Below are 26361 nucleotides of genomic sequence, written 5' to 3'. Positions count from 1 at the left end.
AGCTGCCAACAGGTCAGTGTCAGAAAAAGGGATTACAATCAATTTATCAAACAGTTAATCAATATTTATCTATGTAGAAACATTTGTTTTCTAAAGACACTTGACAAAAATAACAGGTCTAGGTTGTACTCATGTTAAGAGTATAGGCAGCAATCCCAGAAAGTGCCTCCCAGAAGGACTTTTTTATTGCAGAATTGAACAGACTGCAGGACAGGTGGAGTGTTTCCACATGAGTCACTGTGATCAACTTAAAATGAAAGTACCTGACAGAGGCTTTAATCAATATATTCAGGTTTTAAAAGTTTCCCTATGGTTTTTTGGTACATTTTCTAATACGTAAAGTGCTTCATGTGTACATATGAAAAAATGTGGAGACTGAAAAGCACAACACATTCATCCAAGCTGTTGATTAAAAAATATAGGTTATCATAAAACAGTTGTATTCAAGCATATAAACTTCAAACTGATTAAGTAAAGTAATTCAGTGTATGCGGGTATACTCACTGGAGCCTTTGTCTGGAGACTCTAAGGCAGAAGTGACTCAAAAACCGAATCATGAAACCACTTCCTGAAAAATGACAAATCACTCATGCTAACATGCTGTTCCACAACCAAATACACAGTGTATTCAATGGGGCATGTCTCACCTTGATTGTTTGATTTTCCTGTTGCTATTGCCAAGATTGCATTTTAGTCTTTCGTAACAGTTGGAGGTGAACTACTTTTGGCTCTGATTGTTGGCATCACATACATGCTTAATGAAAGGTTTAATGTGGCAAACAAACAACAGCTCAGTCATGCTAGTAAGGGTTGTGATTTGAGTGGTAAACCCCATAGTCTGAAACATTTTATTGCTGTGAGTCATGGATTTAAATGAGCTGGCTCCTGATTGCTCTTACTGTGAGTGTATGACATGAGCTTTTCTCAAAAACAATACAGATATGGACTAACAAGTTATTCTTAAGAAAAATCAAAAGGGCCATTGATGAAAACAAAGGCTTTTTCAGTCAGAGCAACATTTAACAGGCTATAATGAGTCTTAGAAAGCAGTTATTTACCTTTCAACCTCTGTTGCATCATACTCTCGCTTGTATGTCTTATTATCTGCCTGTCAATCTTCTGTGAATCTGCAGCTACCATAAGGAATGTCCAACACCAGAGGAGAAGAGAACAAACTCCCCTTTCCTTTGCTTACACCAATTCATTATATCTCTATTATCTTCCACATAATTACACCCCTGACATCTTACAGTGTTCATGACATTTTTTTAATACTCAGCATTTCCCATGCTTTGTTCTAATGGCAACTCGCACAGATTTTAATTGCCTGGCTTCAGGCAAGTAAAAGGTAAAGAATGTGGCAGAGTTTGTTTTCTCTTCTGATGTGACCCAATGAGAACTGATCTGAGTGTAACTGAAGATAATTTCTTAACACCCCTTTAGAGATAATATCAGAGCAGTGGTGTGTGGATCCAATGGGCAGGTTCTTCTGGGTATCATGTGCATAAAATAAAAAAATAGAATGTCTATTAATAATGCATATCAAAGAGAAACATGTATGAAGAAAATAAAATACAAATACAAATATACCCCCCCCCCCTCGAATATAAGCCTTCTAAGTTTTTTAACGTTTATGTTCTTCTGTTTTTTTAATATTTCATCAGAGTCTGTTATCTGTTTCCATCATGTCTTAAAAACGTCATTTAAATTATTTGTTCTGTGTGTTATTTTTTACATGTTAAATTGCATTAACAGTTTTATTCCATTTAGTTATCAGTTTAATTGCTATTATTCTTACAATTCTATACAGGCATTTGTCTGATGTAAGGGACAGTCCCTGAGGGGAGGGGGTCCTAAAAGTAGGCGTTGCAGACCCAGAGAAAGATTACATTTAAAATGTTCTCTTTCTATGACTACAAGCAATTTTCTGTTTCTCCAAAGCATCTACTAGATACAGCTAAGATATAATGAAAGAAGTATTACATCATTATTTGAGTTGAAAAACATAAGAAGATCCCATAGTTTTCCATCAATTCACACACACACAGAAAGTTCAAAGTACTATACTGTTTATGACAAAACTGATTGCAACCACAACCCTCAAAGCCAATCAACTTTCTTTGCTATTGCAATACATGGCCTGATGACCTACATGAAATCAGTCATTCATTTTCTTTGTGAATCATGTTGTTACAAGTTTAAAATACGTAAAACAATGATTACCCAGGTTCTTGCTTCATTGTTTTGTCAATTTCAGATATGTTTTTTAAAGGATGAATCATAGAACATTTACTTTCCATTTTCCGAATAACTAGTGACTTCACTTTGGTTTTCTAGTCAAGACTCAGACGTGTTGTCAAGATTTCCATGACTGCAAGTGTACCTTATTCTGTTATTTCAACTTGCTGTCAGGTTGCTATTTTCAAGGAACTGGTGAGCTTTGCAGTAGAGAGGATTCATAGAAGCAAAACTGAGATGAGGGGGATATGTTAGATGTACGTATTTGTTTTTGTAAATTACATACCTAACAGTGAATGGGATACAGATTACATTCTCAGTTAATCAAATATGTGTTTAAAAATGGGGGTTGCGAGTCTTTGGCACCTATATTTTGGAGGTCACAGGCTGAAAAGTTTGGGAACCCCTGGCTTAGGGTACTGAATGGTGTTTTTCTATCAACAAAATGACACTGACCATCTATAATATGCAGTGGTGGACAGTAACAAAGTAAATTTACTTGATTACAGTACTTAAATACATTTTTTGAGTATCTGTACTTTACTTGAGTTTTATTTTTGGGGGTACTTATTACTTTTACTCCACTAAATTCAGAAGACAATCATTGTACGTTTGACTCCACTACATTTCTATAAATTCTCTAGTTACTCACTACTTTAGCTTTGAAGTCAGGTCATGAATTTGTGGAGCAAGCACAGAGCTAATTTCACTCAGATCAGGCAGTTCATTTAGAGGTGGTAATGATGGCTATAATTCTACACCTGAGCACCCATGGTCATATCTTCATTCCTTGTTAGAGGTTTTTGAAATGAGGAATGATACGTATCGTTTGAAATGTTCTCCCTGTTTCCCACTCTGCCCAAACATGCAAACGTTCACTGTCCAACCTGAGAAAGTGTATCGAGATACGTAACATTTGTTTCATTCCAGATGAACATTTCAAACTAAGTTGTCTGTGCTTGGAGTAACTTAGTTGCAGTTTTTATTCCATGGTATAGTTTTAAGAGATTTCAAGTAATGGTTTCTAAATAAACATAATGTAAGCGAATGTACTCCTATGTATTCTTGACAGCATTTATGTATTGGGAAAATACAAAGTTTGGAGATTTTTAAGAAGTACTTTGAATACTTCAGTATTTTTGAAAGCAAGAACTTCAGTACTTTAACTCAAGTAATAATCTGACAGCAACTTTCACTTGTATTGGAGTAATATTTGACTGGGATGATCTATACTTTGACTGAAGTAATGAAGCTGTGTTCTTTGTCCACCGCTGATAATATGTTAAAAAGCTTTCTTATAAAATTGGAATCTCACATACATGTACAAAAAACGGCACTAAATGTTGCTGCCAGCAGACAATCAAAGGTCCAAAGTTGAAGACTATTTGAGTATCATATTTATTACGATGGAGGAGAAAAAAACTGTTCAGTATTGCTTTGTTTCACTGGAGGGCGCTAACACAAAGCACCAGGTGGTCTGGGAACAACTTGAGAAAGGAGGAGGCCATTCACCAGCCTGTATTAGCTAAACACATCTAGCTACTGTTAGCTAGCCGGCGGCTAAGGAGCAAGCTAAAACATCAGTTTGTCTTAATGTCGCCCGTGTTACCAAGTGATGGCAAGAGAACAGTATTCACAAACCGAAGCTGGTGAGTGACATGTGTTGATTTATTTCACAACAGAACATTTTGCATTCTCACACTTTGTAGTTTTGTGTCAGACAACGAGCTAAGTAACCGAGTGGATAGCTAACGTTAGCTCGGCTCAGTAGCTAACACATCAACCTTTCTTTTCAGAACTGTATTACCTCATTGCCAGATTCCTGCAGTCTGGACCCTGTAAGAAAGCAGCACAGGTAAAGTCATCCTGAAAGCAATTCATCAATTCGTGTTGTGTAAATATTGTTGTGATAAGCAGCTAACTGCTAGTGGCTAACTGTGTGTCTGTGTCTGTTGTTAGATCCTGATTGAGGAGCTGGAGGAGTATGAGGTAGGCTCAGACCTTTCTCTGTTTATTTTCCTGTGTTATTTCCGTACAGCTTCCTATCTCGCCTCTTTATGGGCAACTTTTCAGAAATTCTGATTGGTGTGTAGATAATGGAGCGGGGTTGCCGAGCCCGGGCTAACCTGGCAGGTTGGTGCTATCTGTAACAAGCTTATATCTTTTAACTTCAGTTGGTCCCTCAACGATGGAGCTGGGGCGGAAAGAAATACACACGGACCTTCCAAGATTGGGTGAGTGAGAATAACCATATTTAAGTTTTTTATATCATATAAAGCACAAAATGTGTGTCTTAAATAAAATACGTTTTCATCGAATATAATGTGTTTAATCGACCATCGAGAATAGATTCTGTGATTATACGTTTAAGTTTATTTTAACACATTAAAACATTTATATTAGTCCAGGCCTGTTAAAAATGATTATATCGAGGCTTTGCTTTTGTGTAGGCTAGGGAGGAGAATAGAGACGAGAGAGTGTTGTGATTGGTTAGATCACATCTAGCCTGCTGTCAGTCTTCTGTGGGAGCCAATAGAATCGCTGTTATCGTTGCGAGCGAGCCGGAAATATAGTGAAGGGCGTTTTTGATTGGTTGTGAGCAGCTTTAGCCCGCCTCCTTGTCTCCCCGTCTGTTTTCAACAAGTTACAGTGTAAAATCCTGCCATGAATAAAATCTAGCGTTTTACGAAGTATTTCTTTATTTCTTTATTTATTAGGATCCCCATTAGCTTCCACATTGTGGTTGCTAATCTTCCTGGGGTTCAAGCAACGAAACAAAAACAAGAAAAACAATTATTTAAAATCACACATTATCCATAAAACAAAGATACAATTGCAGCCAATAATAAAAATCAAGAATGAAAATGAAAAATAAACTTAGTATCTGAGCAAATAAAAGTTGAGAATCATTAAAATACAAAATAATGGGAACAAAAGCTAAATTGTCACAAACACATGGCACCAAAAGTTAATAAAACGAAGACTTTCAAAGCAGTGATTACATAATAACGTCTATGAGGAATTCATCAGCATTTGTTTAAATTACTTTTTAAAAGAAAACCTGTCTTTGATCTCAGGTTAGTGGGGAGTTGTTTCCAGGCAGAGGATCCTTTAAAAAGAACAGACTTCATCATACAGTTATTTCTATGACTTGGTGTTAGCAGATAACCAGTGCTCACATGACGTGTCGTATACCTATGATTAAAACCAGAATATTTTGGTCTATCACAAAAGAACTGTGGTGTGTTATTCCATATATCAGTTTGCATAATGACAGGAGACAGGTTTTTAATTTAGCCTCCACAGTTAGCCATACATAATCTTTTATGCATCTCAAGTATGAAAAGAACAGTTAAGAGCCAATCTGGCAGCTTTATTTTGTATAACTTAAAGTTTTTTTAGATGTTTTTCAGCAGCACTTAACCAGATAATCGGACACTACTGAATGTGTGACAGAACAAGTGACCCAACATTATCTTTCATGACAGAAGGTGGAACAAATCCAGAACATTTCCTTGAAATAGCTATTCCTCTTCCCATCTTGGAGATAATATAATCGATCTGGTCGGACAGACCAGGACAGTACATTATCTATTTTAACACAGAGTAATTTGTTTTTGGAAATTTGCCGTCTATTGACAAGTATGAAGTGAAGAAGTAAAGTATCTTTTCAAAAATGTAAATATTGATAGGAAGCTATGTCAGTCAACAATAGAATTGATGGGGTTTTTTAATATAATGTACGCCCCATTATATGATCACAGTATTCTTCTTGTCATTATGATTATTATCATTAAGTTATCCTGTGTCCCAGCCTCACATTGTAAAAAGAGTCAAAATGATGTAAGTAATCTGGATGAGAAACCAGAGTAAATGATGACCAAAACCATGGTAGCTTGCAGGTGCTCTGTATTGTCTCGTACATAACATTGCAGGGTCTAAAGTACATGGTATTTATTCAGATAAATACATTTGATAATAAAACAAATATTGATACTTGCTTTCTGCTTTATATGATCATCATTAAAGATGTTAGTCTTTGTCACAAATGTAAAAATATTATTGAAAATTATGTTTTGTTGCTTATAACAATTGTTGCCTGTCTTGCCTCAATGATGGTGATTTAATACTTATATTTCAACGAATTTTTTAACCTTTTTGTTGATTAATTTTTTTTAATTAATTTTTTTTCTTTGAGACAATTCATTGACTGTAGATGAGGGGATAATGTTTGATTTTTGATTTGATTTGATGTCTTTATTTCGAACATGTAAAAGTAAAATAGAAAAAACAAACATACAAGTAGAAAAGAAGAAATAGTTATACAAACATACAAGAAAAAAAAAAGATATACAAAAGAAACAAAATCAATCAGTTCCATTAGCAAGCACTGGAACATTTTACTTTACATGTGTGAAAAGGAGTAGGAAGAAGTTAAAACTTATGTTATCCTACCCCTTCATTCACTATTATCTGGCATTATACTAGTGCACTCCCACAAGTCAAATCTTCATTATTACACCTACAATCAAAAGTAAACCCCTCGTGATTCTCAACACTTGTCTTCCTCCTTGTACCTCATAAAAATCATTTCTTTATACTTCTTCTTGAACTGGATTATGTTCAGACATTGCTGTAGCTTCATAATGTTTAGTGCTCCTCACTCAATGTTTCTCATATTTCTCATTATTTTTGTGTCATATTATAAATACTGTTTGTGACTCCTACAGATGATTTTGAACCAGCACATTCCTGCAGACTATCTACTCCATGTCTGCCAGCGGATAGGCCCACTCATAGAGAAGGAGATCCCACCTAGTGTTCCCGGAGTCCACACACTTTTGGGGCTTGGAAAACAGTCCTTGCTGCGCACCACCAAAAGTAAGCACATCCTTTCAATCCAGTTGAGCTTCGTTTTTAACATTTTAATCAATATATATATCACATGTTTAATTTGCTTCCTGCTTAATTTAGGTTGTAGCCACAAAGTATGCAGCGGTTCAGCTGTAGCTGCACTCCATCGGGGACGTCCACCAGAACCTCCAGTCAAAAATGGAGATGCTCCCAATGTTGGTGTGTACATTTTTGTTCTATTATTTTAATTTGAATACATTTAGGACCCCATGTCCAGTGTAGTGAATTACTGCTTCTCATGGGTTGCTTAACATTTGTTTTTATTTCAAGTATCCATCATGGGAGCTCGCCAGGCCACAGGAACAGCTCGTTTTGGCCAGGCCCTGCCGTCTTCCTCCTATCAACACATGAAGATACACAAACGCATCCTTGGCCACCTTTCTTCAGTGTATTGTGTAGCCTTTGACCGCACTGGTCGTCGGATATTTACGGTAAGTTGTGATGACTGTTTGACTAAAATTTTACACTCTGTATCACGACATTTATGTCCATTTGACCAGTCACCGGTATTTAAGATATTCAAACATTAAAGCGCATGTATCTCCCTTCATAAATAATTATCTACTGAGAACAGGATGGAGTTTTGTATGCATTTAGGTGACAAAGAATGTATTTTTTCTGAATAAATATCAGTGGATCTTACTAACTAATTTCCTCCAAAACTGCCGCACTCATTTGTACCAATGTCTTGTGTTTTAGGGTTCTGATGACTGCCTGGTGAAAGTCTGGGCCACTGATGACGGACGGCTCCTCTCAACTCTTCGCGGCCACTCAGCAGAGATCTGCGACATGGCTGTCAACCACGAAAACACTCTCCTCGCCTCAGCAAGCTGTGACAAAACCATCAGGGTGTGGTGTTTACGTACCTGTGCACCCATCACTGTCCTGCAGGCCCACGCTGCCTCCATCACATCCATACAGGTTAGACTGATACTGCCAAAGAATAACTTAAACAAAGATGAATTTGTCAGCTTCAATGCTTTGTCAAGGTACCTGATCATGCAAATGCTTTCCGAGTACTCAGTAGTGGTTGTGTTCAGTATGACAAGAAAAAAAAAACAATATTCTACTTTCCACTTAGTTTTGTCCAGCTATTAAAGGGACAACACGATACCTGGCCTCCACCGGTGCAGACGGCATGGCGTGCATTTGGAAGTGGCACTCAATCAGCACAAAGTTTGAGTAGGTGTTTTAAACCAACCTGCTCATAACCAAAACTGTTCACTTAAGTTGATTCTTTTATGGAAACAGCTAAAGTTTTGTGTTTTCCTTCCACCCCTCAGGGATCAACCTGTGAAGTTTGTTGAGCGATCACGACCAGGAGTGCAGGTCTCTACATCCTCTTTCAGTAGTGGTGAGTCTAGTTTCCTGTTTGGTATAATTTCCATTTTTTTAAATTAAAAGCTTGCTTCAGTATGAGCTGGGTAAAATATAACAAACATGACACTAACATTTTTCCATGTCTACTGTCAAAAGGTGGTATGTTCATGGCTACTGGTGGCACCGATCATCTGATCAGGGTGTACTACCTTGGTGCTGAAACTCCCATGAAGGTCTCTGAGATGGACGCCCACACTGTAAGAAACTAAATGCATGTTTTATACAAGAAAAACTTAATTAAGCCAAAGTCTCAGAAACTGAAATATGCATTTTTCTTTTCTTCCTCAGGATAAAGTTGTAGTCGTCCAGTTTAGCAATAATAGTGACAGGTGAGTGTGTTACCTTGGATCTACATAGACTTAAATTATTATTATTAATATTGTTATTCTGCATGTTTGTGGAGCCTCTAACAGTGGAATACGTGTTTCTCTTCAGCCTGAGGTTTGTGAGCGGCAGTCGTGACGGCACAGCCAGAATCTGGCACTACCAGCAACAAGAGTGGAAGAGTGTCATTTTAGACATGGCTGCCAGGCTGCCTGGGTAAGAGAGTAAACAGTATTTAAATGAGGTGTGAGCTTTTGCCGTTAACTGTTTTATATTTCATGACTGATTGGTTGTTTTCCTACAGGACCGCTGCTGCCAATGGGGATGACAAAACCAAGCTAGTGGTGACCATGGTGGTCTGGGACCGCTCAGATAGCACCGTCATCACAGCTGTGTCAAACTACCTGCTCAAAGTCTGGAGCTCAACCACTGGACAGCTGTTGCATGTGTTATCAGTGAGTGGCTGATGTTTTTGCTTTGCATAGTTTCTTCATCGAAATAGCTGTTTATGCTAATCACTTTTTTTCCCCCTCAAGGGTCATGATGACGAGGTGTATGTGATCGAGGCTCACCCATTTGACTCCCGCATCATACTATCCGCCGGCCATGACGGCAACATTTACATCTGGGACCTGACCAGAGGAGCCAAAATCCGCAACTTTTTCAACATGGTAATAATACACAACCAAAATTAACCAGCGTTAAACTTTCTCTCTCCCCCCCCCACTATTACTCAGCTCATATGACAATGTTTGTTCTCTAGATTGAAGGGCAAGGCCACGGTGCTATTTTTGACTGCAAGTTCTCAGCCGATGGGCAGCATTTCTCCTGCACTGACTCACACGGCCATTTGCTCATCTTTGGCTTTGGCTGCAGCAGGCCATACGAGAAGGTAAACACTCAAAACTGGAGGTGGAAACTAGGGATGCATGATATTATTGGCCATTGTCGTATCGGCCGATATTGGCTTTAAAATGAACTATCTGATATTGGCCAACACGCCCATATCCAACGATATAATCAACCGATAAAATAATGGGCTGCTGCACACGTTGGGCTCATGTTTTAAGTTGAATTTGAATTAAGCAGCAGTCTGTAAGGTACATGTAGCTGACTAATTTAGGAAGATTTACTGTCAAAGAGTAAAGCATTTTATTTAATTTGGGTTTAATTGCTGTACAGTTGCACTTTTCACATGTTCCCTGTGAACAGAGGTTAGGTTTACTTACTATGTCAAATGTGAAATTGGCCAAATTTGCCCTGGTTGTGGGTTTTGTTATGATTTGTCTCAGGAAGGGCATCATCAAAGTTTTAAGTAGGATGTATCTTTTTGTATGAATTTTGTTTGAAAGCAATTGTCATAAATAAATATGCAGCTTCAAGTATTAAGTATTTTTCTTATGTTGCACAAGAAATGAACAAATGTGATAAGAGTATCACCATAATACTATACGCTAATTCCATTACAGAAGAGAAGTGATGATCTCTGCAATTAGGCGTGCGGAAAAAAATATCGGTATCATTAATCGGCTAAATGAGTTGTAAAATATCGGCATATCGGCAAAAAATCCAATATCGTGCATGCCTTGTGTAAACAAATTTACTCTTTATTAACCTGCAGACAGTTTTTATGTTTTTAAAAGACAAGTTTTGTGGATTTTTGGTTACACACGGTATTCCTTAATTTGTCTTTGAACAATGGTGATAACAATGAAGTAGCTCTCTATTGTGTTCTCTGAAGCAAGCAACACAATCAGTCTTTTTACACTGTGTCTCATTACTAACACAAATGTATTTATAACTTTCAGATTCCTGAGCAGATGTTCTTCCATACGGACTACCGACCCCTCATCCGTGACTCCAATAACTACGTCCTGGACGAGCAAACACAGCAAGCCCCACATCTCATGCCTCCCCCCTTCTTGGTGGATGTCGATGGAAACCCTCACCCTCCTCACTACCAGCGCCTGGTGCCAGGACGAGAGAACTGCAAGGAGGACCAGCTGGTACCGCAGCTCGGATACATGGCTAACAGTAAAACTTGCTCTCTTATTAACAGTTCAGAATGCTCACACAGTTTGAACCAAGGGAATGTAACTGAACGAATGTTGCCTTTTTTTTTGTTCAGGTGAAGGAGAGTTGGTGGAGCAGGTTCTTGGCCAGCAAACAGCGGAAAACAGAGATAACATGCTGGACAATCTCATCAGACAGCTGCAGGATGAGCAGGACCAACGTCAGATCCCTGAACAGCAGGCTGAAGAGGCAGAGGGTATTTAACATTGATGTCTGTGTCAGAGTTTACTGTAGACTTTTTTTTTTTGTCAGACAATTTGGCCGGTGACATTCCAGAATTCCGTCCATATAGAATAATTGTCGGACATCCGCTCTGAAAGCCCGGTCTGCTTAATAACTAACATTTACCAGCAATACAACACTGAAAACACTAAAATCTTAAATTCATGAATTAATAAATAATATGATCAAGCACCGGGGGATAGCACGTCCCCATGCCGACCTGCTGCATGGAGAGGGGGAGGGTAACGGACCAGCACGCCTGGACTTTCTTTTCTTAAAGTGCACTTTGCATAACCCGGTTTATATTCACATGGACATTATAGAGCGCTTCATGATCTATTAAGCACTGAAGTTTGAGAGCCCCGCACTTTTACTCTAACCTGAGCCTCCTCTGGTCCGGTGCCAACAGGCGTGACCTGCCATGTCTGTCTGGTGTCCTCCGCACCCGACCCCACTCCGAATTTTGCGTTCAAGTAACGGGTGAATGTTTGGTAATGTCCTCTTCACACTGCACTGAAGAGAATAATCCACATGCATGCTATCTGTCCCCTTTTTAAGCGTTTTGGAAAGTGGCCATCACCGATTGTTTTGATATTCATATCTCATCATGCTGAGAGGCTAAACTTGATTAAACTCTTACATACCAACATTTGTTCATGACCGTGCAGTGAAGCAGCAGATTTTTTTGAGTGTCACCCAAATGCCACACGTCACGTTTACTGATTGACAGCGGTACGGAGAAAACAGTTGGACCTGAATGCTCAAAAACATCAGGAGATCCCTTCTCCACTGATGATGGATGCGTGAAGATTTGTATAACCACAGCTCTTACTTTGACAAGTTTACAGAAGGTTATGATGCTTTATGAAAAGTTTAGACTCCGAATATAAGACTAGTCCACTTTTTCACATGCAGTTTAAAGGGAAACCCCCCCAGCTTAAATCATGAGCAATATGGTTATTTATATTTGGTATTTTTACCGCCGGACATTTTGGCCGATGATGTCTCTATATGCTGGACAACTGCATGTGAAACCGGCTAAAAGCCAGTAAATACCGGCTAATGTAAACCCTGGTCTGTTTGGTATATTCACTAAATCGGGTTGCTTTTAGTGAAGTGTGTTTAGCATAGCTTTTAATTTCGTCTTTAAAACTTGTAGATTTATTTTTAAAACGTTGGTAGTATCTTTGTGTAGATGATATATTTTTGTTTGCTGTGAAGTTAAATATATAAATATATAATGTAATGACAAGCAAATATCCTTTAATTTTAGGTGAAGCTGATGATGAAGCAGAGGTGGCTCCCTCTCCAACTGTTGGACCACGTAGGACCGGGCAGGTGGATGGAGTGTGGCAGATGCAGCATAATGTGCTGCGTAGTCAAGTAGCTACAGAGAGGGACCTGCTGGCCTGGAGCCGCAGAGTGGTGGTCAATGAAGTGCCACATGGAGTATGCAGGTAAGGCAGATGGTGGAAGAACACAACAGATGCTTCATAATTATTTTACTGTTACAGCGTTTTTGTGAGCATTGCATGATGGAAATGTCCTTTTCAGAGTTCTGGAGGAGTGCAGACAAGCCAAAGGCGACATGGAATGTTCTCTTTACAACGCAGAGAAGAGGAAGAAACCTGTAGCATGCATGCCTAAGGTACATCATCCCTCCCGTCACAGTTGTTTCCACACATCCAATTTTTATTGTGCCTGCCAATACATCTTTTCTCATTTTCCATCCTCTTAATTCCCCCTTTTAGAGCGATCCCCTGACTACACGCCTTCGTTCCCTGCGGCCGACAAAGAAGAAGAAGCAGCAGCACCACGCCTATCAGACCCGCTCTGCCCAAGTCCGCCGTCCAGGGACCAGGAGTCGAAATCTCAGCAACCGTCGTAACTCTGACAGCCAGATAGAGTCTGACACTGATGGAGAAGTACGTATCATCCACTTCTCTACACATAACTATCATACATTTGCTGTGTATGTGTAGTCCGGTTTTAAAATGACAGTTTGCCAGTAACTTAAATCAAACTGAAAATGACCATTTGATTTTAGAGAACTTCTTGTTAGATAACATCAATCATTTGTTGCAAAAACTGCAGTCACAAGCAACATCACTATAGTAAAGGTGTTGGCTGTGTTTACAGGCAGCAGAACAGGGGGAGCAGAGTGAGGCCTCCTCTGATGGTGAAACTCAGTGGCAGACAGAAAGCAGCTCCAGGTAAATGACTCTCAACTAAGAAAAGGTTCAATATTTCAATATGTGTTAAGATCATCTAGCTAAAAGTTCTAATTTTTCCACGCTCAGTGACTCTTCTAGTGAATATTCTGACTGGACAGCTGATGCTGGAATCAACCTTCAGCCACCGAAGAGATCCAGCAGGAGGCCTGTGCAACCTCCGGTTTACAGCAGCTCTGAGGAGGAGGAAGGAGAGGACAAATCAAAGGATGCAAAAAAGAGGGAAAGTGAGAAGAAGAAGAAGCCCAAGGAGACCAAACAGGTGAGCTAACATCACCTGTAGTCAGAGTGAAAACAATCCTTTGAGGCATTACTCTCCATCAGGCAAAACCACAAAGTATAGGGAATATTCTGAATGCAAACATTTTGCTCTTACAATTCTAATACACATAGAAACCCACGTCCTCTCTGGCTGGACTTGATGCTGAGGAGTGGATGCCACCGTCATGGATAATGGAGACAATCCCACGCCGCTCTCCTTTTGTTCCACAAATGGGTGACGAGGTAAGGAGTGTCCCTCAGCCAGATAATTACATCAGACAGTTAAAGGTGCTTCTTGGAATGCATTTTGATCATGGCTCTCTTGTCCTTCCCCAGCTCATCTACTTCAAACAGGGCCACCAAGCTTATGTCCGGGCTGTCCGCAGGGCCAAGGCGTACAGCATCAACCCTCAGAAACAGCCGTGGAACAGACTCGACCTCAGGGTGAGACAGTGTTACTGAGAAGCTTCAACTTGTCCTTAAGACAAGCTGCTGGAGGAGTCTGTAAACAGCTGTGAGGTCTTTTAACTTTCTTAAATAGACAGTTCGATTTGTTTTCGGTTCTTTTTGAGGTGGGGTTGCATGAGGTCTTTGTCAATAGTAAATGTATTACCTACAGGGTATGCTGGTCAGCTCGGCTCCTTTGTTAAGAAACCGACCAGGGACGAAATCAAGACCATCAACCGCTGCAGACTGAGTCGGCTCCACCACCTAATTTAGCTGATTTGAACTGAAACCGACACTAATGTGGGTGTATATATTTGCGCTTATTTGGAACATTTTCAGCACTTTGGAATCAGAAATCTCATTCTATACTGCAGCCAGTCAGCAGAGGGAGCTCTAAATCTATTGGCTTCCAAGCAAAAGAGCTTATTTGGCATCAGTTTAAATCAGGGGTCCAGCTCGCTTGGCTGGAAGTGAAGCTTCCACAAAAACTGCTCCCCCTGGTGGCTGGCTGCATGTGTCAATGTGATTGACAGCTGCCGTAGAGAGAAAACTCCATGGGAACTCGTGACGCTACGCTGTAGGGCGGAGCTCGTTACCGTGGCAACACAGAAATCACTGTGTTAACACAGAAATTCCCTACAGACTCTGGCTGCAGAAAAATTTACAAGATGGCAGCGCTCTGGAACGGGATATTTTGCCTTAAAACCCTTCAATGGGAAAAGGTGGAGTGACACTGTCCATTTTATTTACAGTCATTTTACAGTTAATTCATGCTTCCATGTATTTCACTTACTATTGTCAAGTACCTCAATCAACCCAGCTAAAAAAAAAGAACTATCCCTTTAAACTGGTTTGATTTTTCACCCATTGAACATCTAGGCCATAAAAATGCTGAGTTTATAGAATTTATTTATTTATTTATTTCTGATCAAATAAGAAACAAATTACTTTTCTATCAGCCCGATGCTTTTAGTACGAAGTTATAAGTAAGCACTTAACTAAAGATTTTAGTGTTTGCTCAAAATCAGCATCTCAGCAATGTACTGTGAGCATGTAAGCCCCATTTGGGTGAGTACTGACTCAGCACTGCGAGCATGGCTGCAGCCTTGCCCCCCTGTGAAATTAACAAAGCGGAGTGACTTTTAGCATGGTACAGTTGTTGGCACTAGATCTGTTGCTGCTTGTAGCTCACCCCTTTAGCTGCTATCTCAGGCCTCTTGTGCAACAGTTGCAGAGTGGTTTAACAAAGGAAACAAAGTTAGTTTTGTTGGCAGTAAAATAAAATAACCAATGCAGAACAGGAGTAATCTAAAAATGAAACAATGATACTTGTATCTGAATTACCTATTCAACTCCGGCCGGACTTTTCCTCAAAAAAAGACACAAGAAATAATCTTCAGTGTTTTCAGGGGGATCTGCGTGCTGCCTCGGCATGCATTTGTTTTTCTATTAAAAAGTTCTGTTCTTAATCTTGCTTGTTAGTCCTAATTTTTTTACATGTGTGTATCTTTTTTCTTCCTCTCCAGGACCAGGAATCTGTGAAGGTGGTGGGAATTAAATATGAAGTGGGACCTCCCACCCTCTGCTGCCTCAAACTGGCTTTCTTGGACCCAGTCTCAGGGAAGATGACGAATGACTCTTTCTCATTAAAGTAAGCTTTTACAAACAATACAAGATAATGTAAATACATTTAAGCACATGTATGCATTTAACTGTTCGTTCTTCCCACACTCTGCAGGTACCATGACATGCCTGATGTCATAGACTTTCTGGTGCTGCAGCAGTTTTACAACGAGGCCAAAGAGCACAACTGGCAGCCAGGTCAGTCTTTGTGAAAAGTTGTGTTAAGCTCTCATATGAATCATTCGAGATAGTTCTGATGGTTTGATCCTGCTTCCACCTCACAGGTATGAGGTTCCGCAGCATCATCGATGATGCCTGGTGGTTTGGATCTGTGGAGGACCAGGAGCCTCTGCAGCCTGAGTATCCAGACAGCCTGTTTCAATGCTATGCAGTGAAGTATGTCTGCAATAAGATGTTCAGAAATCAATATCACATTCTTCTTTGCTTATTTGATGTACCTGTTGGGTAAGTTCAATCGAATAACCTCTAACTGCTTTGTGTTTTTCTTTCTGTTTCATCAGGTGGGATAACGGTGAGCGGGAGAAAATGAGTCCCTGGGATATGGAGCCCATTCCTGAGGAAGGTCAGTAGTGTTTATGAGGACAGATTTCAAGCAATTTCATGAAGTTTCAGACACCATTGCAACCAAGGAAAACTGCAGAAGACTACACTTCCTTTAGAGTATAACACTCTCTGATAAATTGGAATATTTAGGGCACTTGTTAAATCTCTTAAATCATGCAACCCATGAACAGAGGCTGCGATCCACAAGGTAGCGGCCCCTGGTTTGACTCCCATCCTATGCCTTATGCAGCATGTCATTCACCACTCTATCCTCCATGCTTCTGACTCCTATCTCTTGTCTGATCAGTCAAAAAGGCAGGAGAAGCCCCCAAAAAATATTTAAAAAACTAGAAAATTCAAGTATTTTGAAAGATTTAACTCCAAACAGCAGAAACGTAATACCTAAGCAGTCACTCACATTTGATTAAGTAGTTTAGGGTAAAACCACTTTTAAGGATAATCTTAAAACTGTCAACTGCAATGATTTTGAATTGAGGCGAAAACAACACAAACTAAAATGTTTTCTTATTTATACAAAATTAGCAGGAGGGGGCGCTGGTGGCCCAGCAGTCTAAGTGCCCCACATACAGAGGCTATAGTCCTTGTCGCAGGGGTCGCCGGTTCAATTCCTGGCCGGTCAACTATTTCCTGCATGTCTTCCCCCGCTCTCTACTCCCCACATTTCCTGTCTCTCTTCAGCTGTCGTATCAAATAAAGGCAAAAAGGCCAAAAATACAACTTTAAAAAAAATAAAATTGCATGAGACAGAAGATGTTTAGAAAACATTGTGCTCCAAATCTAATGATTTTAATTTAGATATTTTCCATAAATGTGTGTCTGCTCAGCAACATTTGGTTTAGGTAATTTAGAAAATGTGGCTGATGAAAATCAGGTGGTTAAAAACGCCTTCCTAGTAGGAGACAACATTACTTTTCATAAAGATGGTAACATTTATTTTCAGACAAGAGAGATCATTAGTTTCTCTTTTACAGACCTCAGACCGCCTACTTAGATATATTTGAACAGTGAGTCTTTTGTTATAATTCAAGTTCCCAACTGTTATGTTCATAGCTCAGAACCGTTTGCTGCTCCTTTTCAACTTCTATGATTTCCTTCTTCATGTAATTGAACTACCAAGTAGTCCATTCATATTGAAATGTACCAGGTTGTCAATTAGTGTTCAGTCAGCTGGCATTTTTTACCTGGTCAGTGCAGATTTATTCTGTGGTGTTCAAATCAAGAACTACTTTGTCTATTTAATAAGACTTGTAATACTTTCAATCTCACTTTATAGTGAACTTGTGTTTTTCTTGATATGTTCTAAGATTATACAAATACAAGTATTTTGTAAGGCTTGTGAACTTTACGACTGTCTGTAACTCCAGCCTGCATTTCCAGCTTCTTCACTTTGGACGACTGTTTTTAGTCCCACGGTGCAGGACACAGCGTCACAAGAAAAGCTTTGTTCCTGCTACAATTACTGAGCTGAACAAGCAATAGCATTTATTTTCTCACACAGTCAACCTCCGATTTTAAGACTTGAGCCCAGATTTTCTTATTTATTCATGTGATTTTATAGTTTTTATTGGCTGACTGTTTTCTGATATGCGTTTTAAATGGAACCTTTAGCACTTTTTTATTTTTATTTTTTATTTCTTTTAGTTATATTTTTGGCCTTTTTGCCTTTATTTGATAGGACAGTGAAGAGAGTCAGGAAATGTGGGGAGTAGAGAGCGGGGGAAGACATGCAGGAAATGGTCGACCAGCCTGGAATCCAGCTGGCGACCCCTGCGACGAGGACTATAGCCTCTGTATCTGCGGCGCTTACACCGCTAGGCCACCAGCGCCCCAGCTTTAGAACTTTTATCACTTTATCATGTATATTCATTTTACAATTTTGTTAGATTAGTTTTAGGATATTTTTGTATGTTTTTCACATTAAGTAGTTTGTTCTGTCTGACATCTGTCTTCTAACTCTGTATTGACCTAACATCTCACTGGCTGCAAAACAAGTTTACCCACGAGTACAACTAAATTAACCTGACCTGACCTGAGCTCTCTGTTTGATTGTGTTGTTCTTTTAGCTGCATTGCCAGAGCAGGTTGGCGATGGTGTGGAGGTGGCAGAAGAGGAGCAAACGGCTCTTCTTTACCAGCCTCAGGAGGGCGAGTGGGGGGCTCACACACGAGATGAAGAATGCGAGAGAGTCATCCAGGGCATTGACCAGCTTCTTACACTGGGTACGCCTCCGAGGGATTAATAACAGTTTGTTTGTTGCAGGCAGAGTCTATCTGTATTAAGTGTTGTTCATGTTTCCGCAGAGGTTGCCAAGGCATTCACATTACCTGTAAATCTGCGGGACTACCCCCTGTACTGCACTGCGGTGGCTTACCCCACTGACCTCAGCACCGTCCACACACGGCTGGAGAACCGCTTCTACAGGTAAAGCAGCACATGACGGCTCACACAGTCACACAGTTTATCCAGCGCAACATGTTGAATGCATATGTTGAGATCTGAGCTTGTTGGTTTTAGGCGGATCTCTGCACTAATGTGGGAAGTGCGCTACATTGAACACAACGCCCGCACTTTCAACGAACCCCAGAGCCCCATTGTAGCATCTGCCAAAGTGGTGACGGATGTTCTGCTGCATTATATCGGGTAAAACTTCAGAGTCTATCTTGTAGTATAGTCACTGATTCTGCAATATTAGATTAAAGATTATTGATGTTCTCACATGTTGGATTTCATGGCCCTCTGTGTCCTTCAGGGACCAGAGCTGCACAGACATCCTGGATCTGTATCACAGACTGAAGTCTGAGATCAGCAGCGGAGAAGAAGTTGAGGTGAGATCGCCAGGATATGTTTTGTTATTTACTTTTACTTTGAATGATTATTTTTGCTGTGGTAAGAACACTGGGTTTGTATGTGTTACTCTGCAGGTTGACTTAGATGTGGACTCTGACACTCCAGGAACATCCACAGGACAGCGGGTAAGTTTAGCATTAAAAAGTGAAGCATCATAGACCGTCAGAGACTTTGAATCCTCTGCAGTCTCAGTAGTCAATGTGCGTTTCATTTTCTTCCTGCCAGGGATCAAACACGGACTCAAAGCAGCGTGGCGTGTCATTGAATGCGAGAGCGTGGCGAACTCAATGCAAAGAGCTGGTGCGTCGGATGATTGCCTCGACAGATTCAGAACCCTTCAAACAGCCTGTGGATCTCTTTGAGTATCCGGTAATACAATCTTAAATAATCATCACTTGTTGCTGATGTTTGAAAAGTTCATGTACCAATCCATTTCTTTGAACATGAGCATTTCCACTCACATATTTGCTGTGTTCAGGACTACCGCGACATCATTGACACTCCAATGGACCTGGGCACAGTGTCAGAGACGCTGATGGGAGGGAACTATGAAAATCCGGTGGAGTTTGCCAAAGACGTGCGCCTCATCTTCAGCAACTCCAAAGCATACACACCCAACAAAAAATCTCAGGTGATGTAGCATTCCTTGGACAGAAAAAAAAACAAAACATTTTTGTTTTATACGTCAACAAAGAAATGCTGTGGTTGCTTCATTTCCACATTCTTCTTCTTTGTATAGATCTACACCATGACCCTCAGCCTGTCGGCCTTCTTTGAGAAACACATCATCGCCGTCATCTCTGATTACAAATCAGCCATCCAGAATGAGCGGCGGGCTCGTCAGAGGCTCAGTTACAGGAACAGATTGCACAACGGAGGCAGCTCACCACCCCTCAGTCCATCCCCAAGGTACTGAGGCTTTTCACCGACCTGCCACTAGGGCTGGACGATATAGAAAAAAATGTTATCACGATAAAATATTTCATATCAGTTGATATCGATAATTATCATGATAAATAACAAATCATTATTTCATTTAAATGTAAACTTTGCCCCTGAGTGAAAGTTGAAGAAACCAGACAGTTTGTTAGTTTGTATCTGGATTTAGTTTTCTGATAAACTTCTTGAATCCATCATTTCTGACGGTGCTAACAGGAAGCAGGTCTTTTGTGTAAAATTTGATTTTTGTGAAGTTTTAGTTTATAGATTCTTATTTTTCTCAGATTGAGGTTATTTCCATAATTTGATTTACATTTACAACAAATGTATATCAAATTGTGTACTGTGTTTCAGTTTAGTAGAGTGTTGTTTTGTGTTTTGCTCTCCACTTTAAGATTACTACGGATTACAGGCAGGGTAATATTGTTTCCCACAGTGCAGTGAATGCATCACGCTCGTTCGGTGCTCCGTTGTGTTACCATCATGGTGGACATTAAACGGGTTTGAAATGCACAGCAGAAGTTGTCTCTGTGCTCTTCCTTTACCCCCATCCTGAAAGTAAATTTAATGAATTGTATTGAGTTAATGGTTAAAATAGAGTCAGCACAGTGTCAGACTAACCACTCCTTGTCCCTTGTCTCAGCTGTGTTTACATACAGCCCCGCACCCCTCTCACCCTGCCACATGATTGGCTGTTCAATGCCTCTTCTTCTTCTTCTGTCAAATGTTGGGCGGCAACTAGCGTTTAAGGCTCTTTAGCGCACCCTCCATTATAAGAGGCCGGGGGTGTAATTAAATGTTTATTTATATCGATTTTTTATCGAAAATGTTTTATATTTATATCAAGAAAAAATATATCGCGATAATTGTCGTTATCTAATTATCACACAGCCCTGCCTGCCACTCTACACGCCACATTATCAGATGATCTCAGATGTTACAGTGTAATATCTCAAACTGTTATACATTGTGTTGAATTAAGTTAAAGAAGCTGTGAAAATTTGTTTTCTTACAGCAATAGCAATTTTATTTATAAAGCACATTTCATTACACGTGAGTTCAATGTGCTTTACATGGAGAATTACAAAAGAATAACATTTTTCCAAATCGAATAAATAAACGCAGAAAAACAATAGATAAACCCAACATACATCAGACACAGCAATCAAGCAAACAGCAAGTGTTGCTGCACATGCATCCAGTCCCAACAGTCATTATATCATTCATACGCTTGAGAAAATAAATATGTTTCAATCTTTTTTTTAAAAGTGGAGACAGTTGTGATGGACCTGAGGTCAGCAGGCAGTTTGTTCCAAAGAGAAGGACCATAGTAACCAAAGGCCCCTTCACCGGACTTTGATTTGACTCTGGGTACATTTAAAAGACTTCCACCTGCTGACCTAAGGATCCTGGTCAGGTTATACACTGTGAGCAAGTCAGAGATGTACTTATAGTATATAAAAGCTAAATAAAGTTGCCTGCATGCTGCTACTATGTAATGGACTGTGTGTATGATTTCTCTGTCTCCTTATGTCCAGCCCTAAAGGGAAGCACAAGTCAGGGAAGGTGTCAAAGCCAAAAAAATCCCGGACCTCAACCAAGAGTCGTTCTCATCAGAGGCCATATCATGGTACGAGTGCATTCTTCTGAAACTATTTGTTTTTTGTATTCTGTGTTGTGAATGATAAGGCTTTTGTTAGCAATGTTAAAAATGGGAACATTGCTTTAAATATAGTGATTTAATTTGTTGTTTTTTCACCTTCTTTAATTTATCTATTAACCCTCCTGTTCTCCTGTTATGTACGTTTCTCTGGACCAGCAATAATGTTCCTGGGTAAATTTGACCCGGGGCATATTCAATTATCCAAAAGTGTCAGAACCCCCCAAAAAATCCCAATAAACATTTTTTTAAATCTAATTTTTAACTCCATGACTAACCATTTAAATCAAGATTTAGTCCATTGATGTTCTTTAATTCTCACAGATCATGGTTCAATGAGGATAACTCACTTGTTTTTCATTAAAATTAATGTTCAAACTTTTTCATTGTACATTGGAAATACCTAAATATAAATACAATAGTTTTACATGACATAGATTTAAGCTTGTTTTATTTAAAATTTTTATAAAGTGATGTTGATAAATTAACACAACACCTCTTCTGTCACATGCTGCACAGATTTTTATGCTGCATTTAGCTAGTTGGGGAGGAATATATTGCCTTAAATAGACTTAAAAAAGGGTCAATTTGACCCGCAACAAACCAGGAGTGTGAATTACCTCCATTAAGGTTGAGACTAGTTTAACCTTCTCTTCTCTGGAAAACTGTAAGAGGGCCGCAGATCTGACATCTCAGTACAATTCATTTCTTTCAAGTCAAGATAGCAATGCAATATTTACATGGATGCTATGCTAAAATGTTCATTGATATGCAGTCCCTTTTTAAATAAATAAACAAATAAATACATTCAAATCAGTGCTCTAATTTATAGCTGATAATCAGCTGTTATGCTTAACACCTCTGATGTATGTGGAAAGTATGATCACAGTCCTGATATGAAAGTATCCGTGTGTCTTTGCTTTAGCTCAGCAAAGCAGTAGTGTAGCAGAGGAGGAAGACATGGAGCCTTCTTCCCCGAGTTCATCAAGGAGCAGCGAGAGCAGAGACCAGGAGCCACATCGGGTGACCCGCAGTCACGCCACTCCCGTGAAGAAGTCAGGTAAGAAAAGAAAACATCCTGATGTTGACCAAAACGTACTCAAATGTTATATAGTACTGTTTCCTTAAAATGGTTTTACTGTACTGTTTCTTTAAAAATGTTTAGTCATGCTGTTTCTTTAAGTTACCCTATTAAAATGAAGTCCTCTGGGTTGCTACAGGACACCAGCGTGACTTACAGCAGAATAACGGCTCCAGACAGCACCACAAGCGAGAAGAGCCGCAGTCTGACGACGAAAAGGAAAAGGAGGAGGCGTCTGGATCCAACAGCTCCTCATCTGAGTCATCATCCACCTCGTCATCATCGTCTTCTTCGTCGTCGTCAGACAGCGAGAACAACTCTGACTCTGAGATGGAGAAGTACGTGGAGGGGGGCGACCATGATTACAGCAAAGCCCCCTGCCTCTCAGCGAGCCTTGCAGCTAAGGGTAAGGTGGCGGCCTCAGGGAAAAGGAGACACAAAGGAGGAGGAGAGGAGGAGGAGGAGGAACAGAGACCTAAAAAAGCACGGGTGCAGCTGCCTGTAGAAGTAGAGGAGGAGGAGGAGGAAGATGAGGAGGATGATGAAGAAGAAGAAGAGGAGGAGGAGGAAGAGGGAGAGGAGCAGCTACAGATGCAGCAAGAGGAGGAAGCAGGACAAGAAGAAGAAGATGAGGAACAGGAGGAGGGTGAAGGAGAAGAAGAAGAAGAGGAGCCTGAGGAGGAGGAACCTGAGGAAGAAGAAGAAGAGGAAGAAGAGGAGGACGAGGTAGACGACTCCAAAGGGCAGAGAGGAGCTGCAGCAGCTAGGGGTCGGCCAGAGAGAGGCAGCCGGTATAAGTCTCAGCGAGTGAACACACGAAACCAGGGCCGAAGGACAGTTATGTACAGGGACGAATCCGAGGACGACGGCCAGGGGTCCAAAGAGGACCCCCTCAATCTGGGCAAGTCCCGATCAGGACGGGTACGCCGTATGACGGAGAAAGCCCGCGTCAGCCACCTCATGGGCTGGAGCCACTGACACGTCGCCACCTCTCAAACCTCAATAAGAAAAACTGTCAGATATGAGTAAAACTTCAGGGATTTTTCTTTCTTTTTTTTTGTACAAGTGTATATATAATATATATATATATATATAAATGATTTTTTTTTTTTATCTGAGACTGCTAATGACTGTCGAACTGATCGCTGGTGCTTGTGACACGTTGCTATGGAGTTACCTCTCCTGGTTAACAGAGCTACTGTTCTCCCCCGACTGGACTCTCTCACCTCTGCCTTACTGCTCGCTGGCAGAGCCTTTAGGACACGGCGCTGCTCCTCTTCCTCATCCTGGACTTGACACTATACCCTTCCTTTTACTCCCACCTGTACCTCCTCCGAACTCCTCTTACTCCTGGTCACCAAAGAAGGATGCAGAGATGCCAAAAAAATGGTGCTCATGTTTTTATTTCTCAGTTTTTTTTTATTTTCGTACAAAGTAACTTAACAAAACTCCTCACTCTTGTGGTCACTAGTCTGACACTGATGTCACCTGTTTTGATACTCGCTCTTTCCTCACAACCAGAAGCCTTAGTTATCAGAGTTTTCAGTCAAATTTCATTGAAGTGTTTGGGCGCTAACACTATAGGGAGATCAGTGTTAATTGTATAAAGCATCATTTTAACATCTGAAACCAGACTGATATATATCGTTTGACTGATATTGGCACTCCAGCTAAATCAAGAGCCATCAAATATTTTGTCAAGCTGAGAATGCTCCATAGCATACAATACTCTCAGCACTGTCTGCAGCCCGTGTAGCAGAGCCAGCCGACAGTGGTCTGCATGAGAACTGGTTCCAGGTGTGTAATAACGTGAAACATTCTGATTAAGACTTTAAAGAAAGCCGCCTTAAGAGAACCTCTCTGTAGCTATATCAGTGCAGAATCCACACAGTCTTGTTTTCATTCCAGCTTTTAAATTCCCAAATCTTCCACAGAAGTTCAAAGTTGTCACTTATTCCCTCTCAAATCAGTATCGCTCTCAAGAACACAGAATCTGTCTGGCTCTAGTAATATCCCAGCTTCTGAAACCCATCTCCGACTTGGCCTGAATGTAAAAAAAAAAATTCCCCCATTACTCTTGTTCTATTTGACTCTTGCGGCTCTTCATTTCTTCTTCTTAGAGTTCGGTGACTGTATTATTTTTTGTTTTTGTTCTTGGGTAAAAAGCCACTGCATCCTATCTTGTACTCCCTGATCTGCGTCGTAACTGCTTCCATCTCACCTTCTCCAACACCCAGCACGTGCAAAAGCAAGGCAGCCCCTTGCCTCCTTTTCTTTCTTCCACAGAAATATTTATTTTCATTGTATTATACTCTGATTGCTTTTTCTATTTTTTACAATAATGGTGATGAGGAAAAGGAAATATTTGCACATTAATTTCCTCTACGCGGCAGCTGAGTAATAAAGATAATGGAGACAGGATGAAACCTCATGATTTTGTTTTGTAGAATTTTGAACTTTTTCAGCCAGCATTAATTCAGTCTTCTTTTTTTGAGTTTGAAATGGACATAACTAAAACATCTTTTAACCTCTGTGTGTGTGTGTGTGTGTGTGTGTGTGTGTGTGTGTGTGTGTGTGTGTGTGTGTGTGTGTGTGTGTGTGTGTGTGTGTGTGTGTGTGTGTGTGTGTGTGTGTGTGTGTGTGTGTGTGTGTGTGTGTGTGTGTGTGTGTGTGTGTGTGTGTGTGTGTGTGTGTGTGTGTGTGTGTGTGTGTGTGTGTGATCAACCTGAGGGATCATTATCAGCCATTATACTCATCTGTTTTTGGCCAAAGGCAACAAGACAGCAACTCTTTGCTCAGTCTTTCAGTAAGAGGTGCCAATGTTTTTTCACCTCCTTTGTAACCAACTCAAAAAATTTCTCTGTGGTATAATCAGGTGTTTATTCGCTTTCAGAATCACTGTGTTTAACAATGATTGATCCTGGGTCGATTGGTTTCTGAAATCATGTGGAAGTTCTGCAAAATAGATGTTTATTTTTTTTGGTTTTTTGCACCGATAATGTTTACTTTTGTGCAGTTGGACAGTGATTCGAGGGCGACCTCCATTTCAGCACTGGGTGCTTTGATGTGAACACACCTCCTCATCACTCTGCTTCCATGTAGTCAATGACATGAGAGAGACCTCAGAGGTTATTTGTTCTCAAACAGTTTGTTTTTTTGTCAGGTTCTCAGAGATAAAAACACACAAATCAGCATCCAGGGTGCTCCCAGCTGCAACATTAACTGGCGTCTTGAAATATTTCTGGTTGAGTGTGAGAAGATTCATATTTTGGGATCTTATTTTCATACAGTAGATGACTCTTAGTCTCACCAGGAAGCATCAGATTAGTTGCTGATGAGTACAAATATAACATTCTGCTATAGGTGGAATGAGCTTATGTGACTGTCTTTTATACACAATGTTTGATTGTATGTGTTTTCCCTTTTTTAATAAAAGATTGGATTTCTTGAAGATTTTCTACATGTTTGTGCTTTCCTTCTTGAATGATTCCTGCCCATGTTACGCCACCACACAAGCTTCAAGAGCTATACTCACC

The 26361-nt window shown here is 40.2% G+C and overlaps 1 protein-coding gene and 1 long non-coding RNA gene across 2 annotated transcripts; one reads left to right on the top strand and one right to left on the bottom strand.

Moving 5' to 3' along the window:
* The first annotated feature begins 3603 nt into the window (after window positions 1-3603).
* brwd3 (bromodomain and WD repeat domain containing 3) lies at window positions 3604-25417 on the top strand. Its single transcript, XM_034683966.1, has 40 exons — window positions 3604-3887; window positions 4035-4093; window positions 4198-4227; window positions 4413-4472; window positions 6969-7119; window positions 7213-7311; window positions 7423-7583; window positions 7852-8073; window positions 8234-8334; window positions 8436-8506; window positions 8629-8729; window positions 8821-8861; window positions 8968-9072; window positions 9161-9311; window positions 9393-9527; window positions 9620-9748; window positions 10665-10890; window positions 10985-11125; window positions 12425-12608; window positions 12706-12799; window positions 12903-13076; window positions 13291-13364; window positions 13452-13644; window positions 13776-13886; window positions 13980-14087; window positions 15617-15741; window positions 15829-15911; window positions 15998-16109; window positions 16235-16296; window positions 18362-18517; window positions 18599-18719; window positions 18813-18938; window positions 19048-19123; window positions 19220-19270; window positions 19371-19514; window positions 19624-19776; window positions 19885-20054; window positions 21623-21714; window positions 22670-22804; window positions 22965-25417. Exons 1-40 carry the CDS (start codon window positions 3854-3856, stop codon window positions 23801-23803), a joined length of 5400 nt encoding a protein of 1799 aa, XP_034539857.1. The 5' UTR covers window positions 3604-3853; the 3' UTR covers window positions 23804-25417.
* Window positions 3889-4358, bottom strand: LOC117812962. Its single transcript, XR_004631297.1, has 2 exons — window positions 4240-4358; window positions 3889-4074 (listed from the first exon to the last, which is right to left on the bottom strand). It is a non-coding gene; the product is annotated as an uncharacterized LOC117812962 (long non-coding RNA).
* Window positions 25418-26361: the final 944 nt, after the last annotated feature.

This window comes from Notolabrus celidotus, chromosome 5, assembly GCF_009762535.1.
Source record: "Notolabrus celidotus isolate fNotCel1 chromosome 5, fNotCel1.pri, whole genome shotgun sequence".
Classification (NCBI taxonomy): domain Eukaryota; kingdom Metazoa; phylum Chordata; class Actinopteri; order Labriformes; family Labridae; genus Notolabrus; species Notolabrus celidotus.
The sequence above is the reverse complement of the archived record's forward strand: the minus strand, read 5'-3'. Positions and strand labels throughout refer to the sequence as shown.

Coding starts and splice junctions, on each gene's coding strand:
- brwd3 (XM_034683966.1), top strand. CDS start 3,854: ATGGCAAGAGAACAGTATTCACAAACCGAAGCTG. Junction 7,584..7,851: donor CTGGTCGTCGGATATTTACG/GTAAGTTGTGAT, acceptor CTTGTGTTTTAG/GGTTCTGATGACTGCCTGGT. Junction 13,645..13,775: donor AGCCCAAGGAGACCAAACAG/GTGAGCTAACAT, acceptor TAATACACATAG/AAACCCACGTCCTCTCTGGC.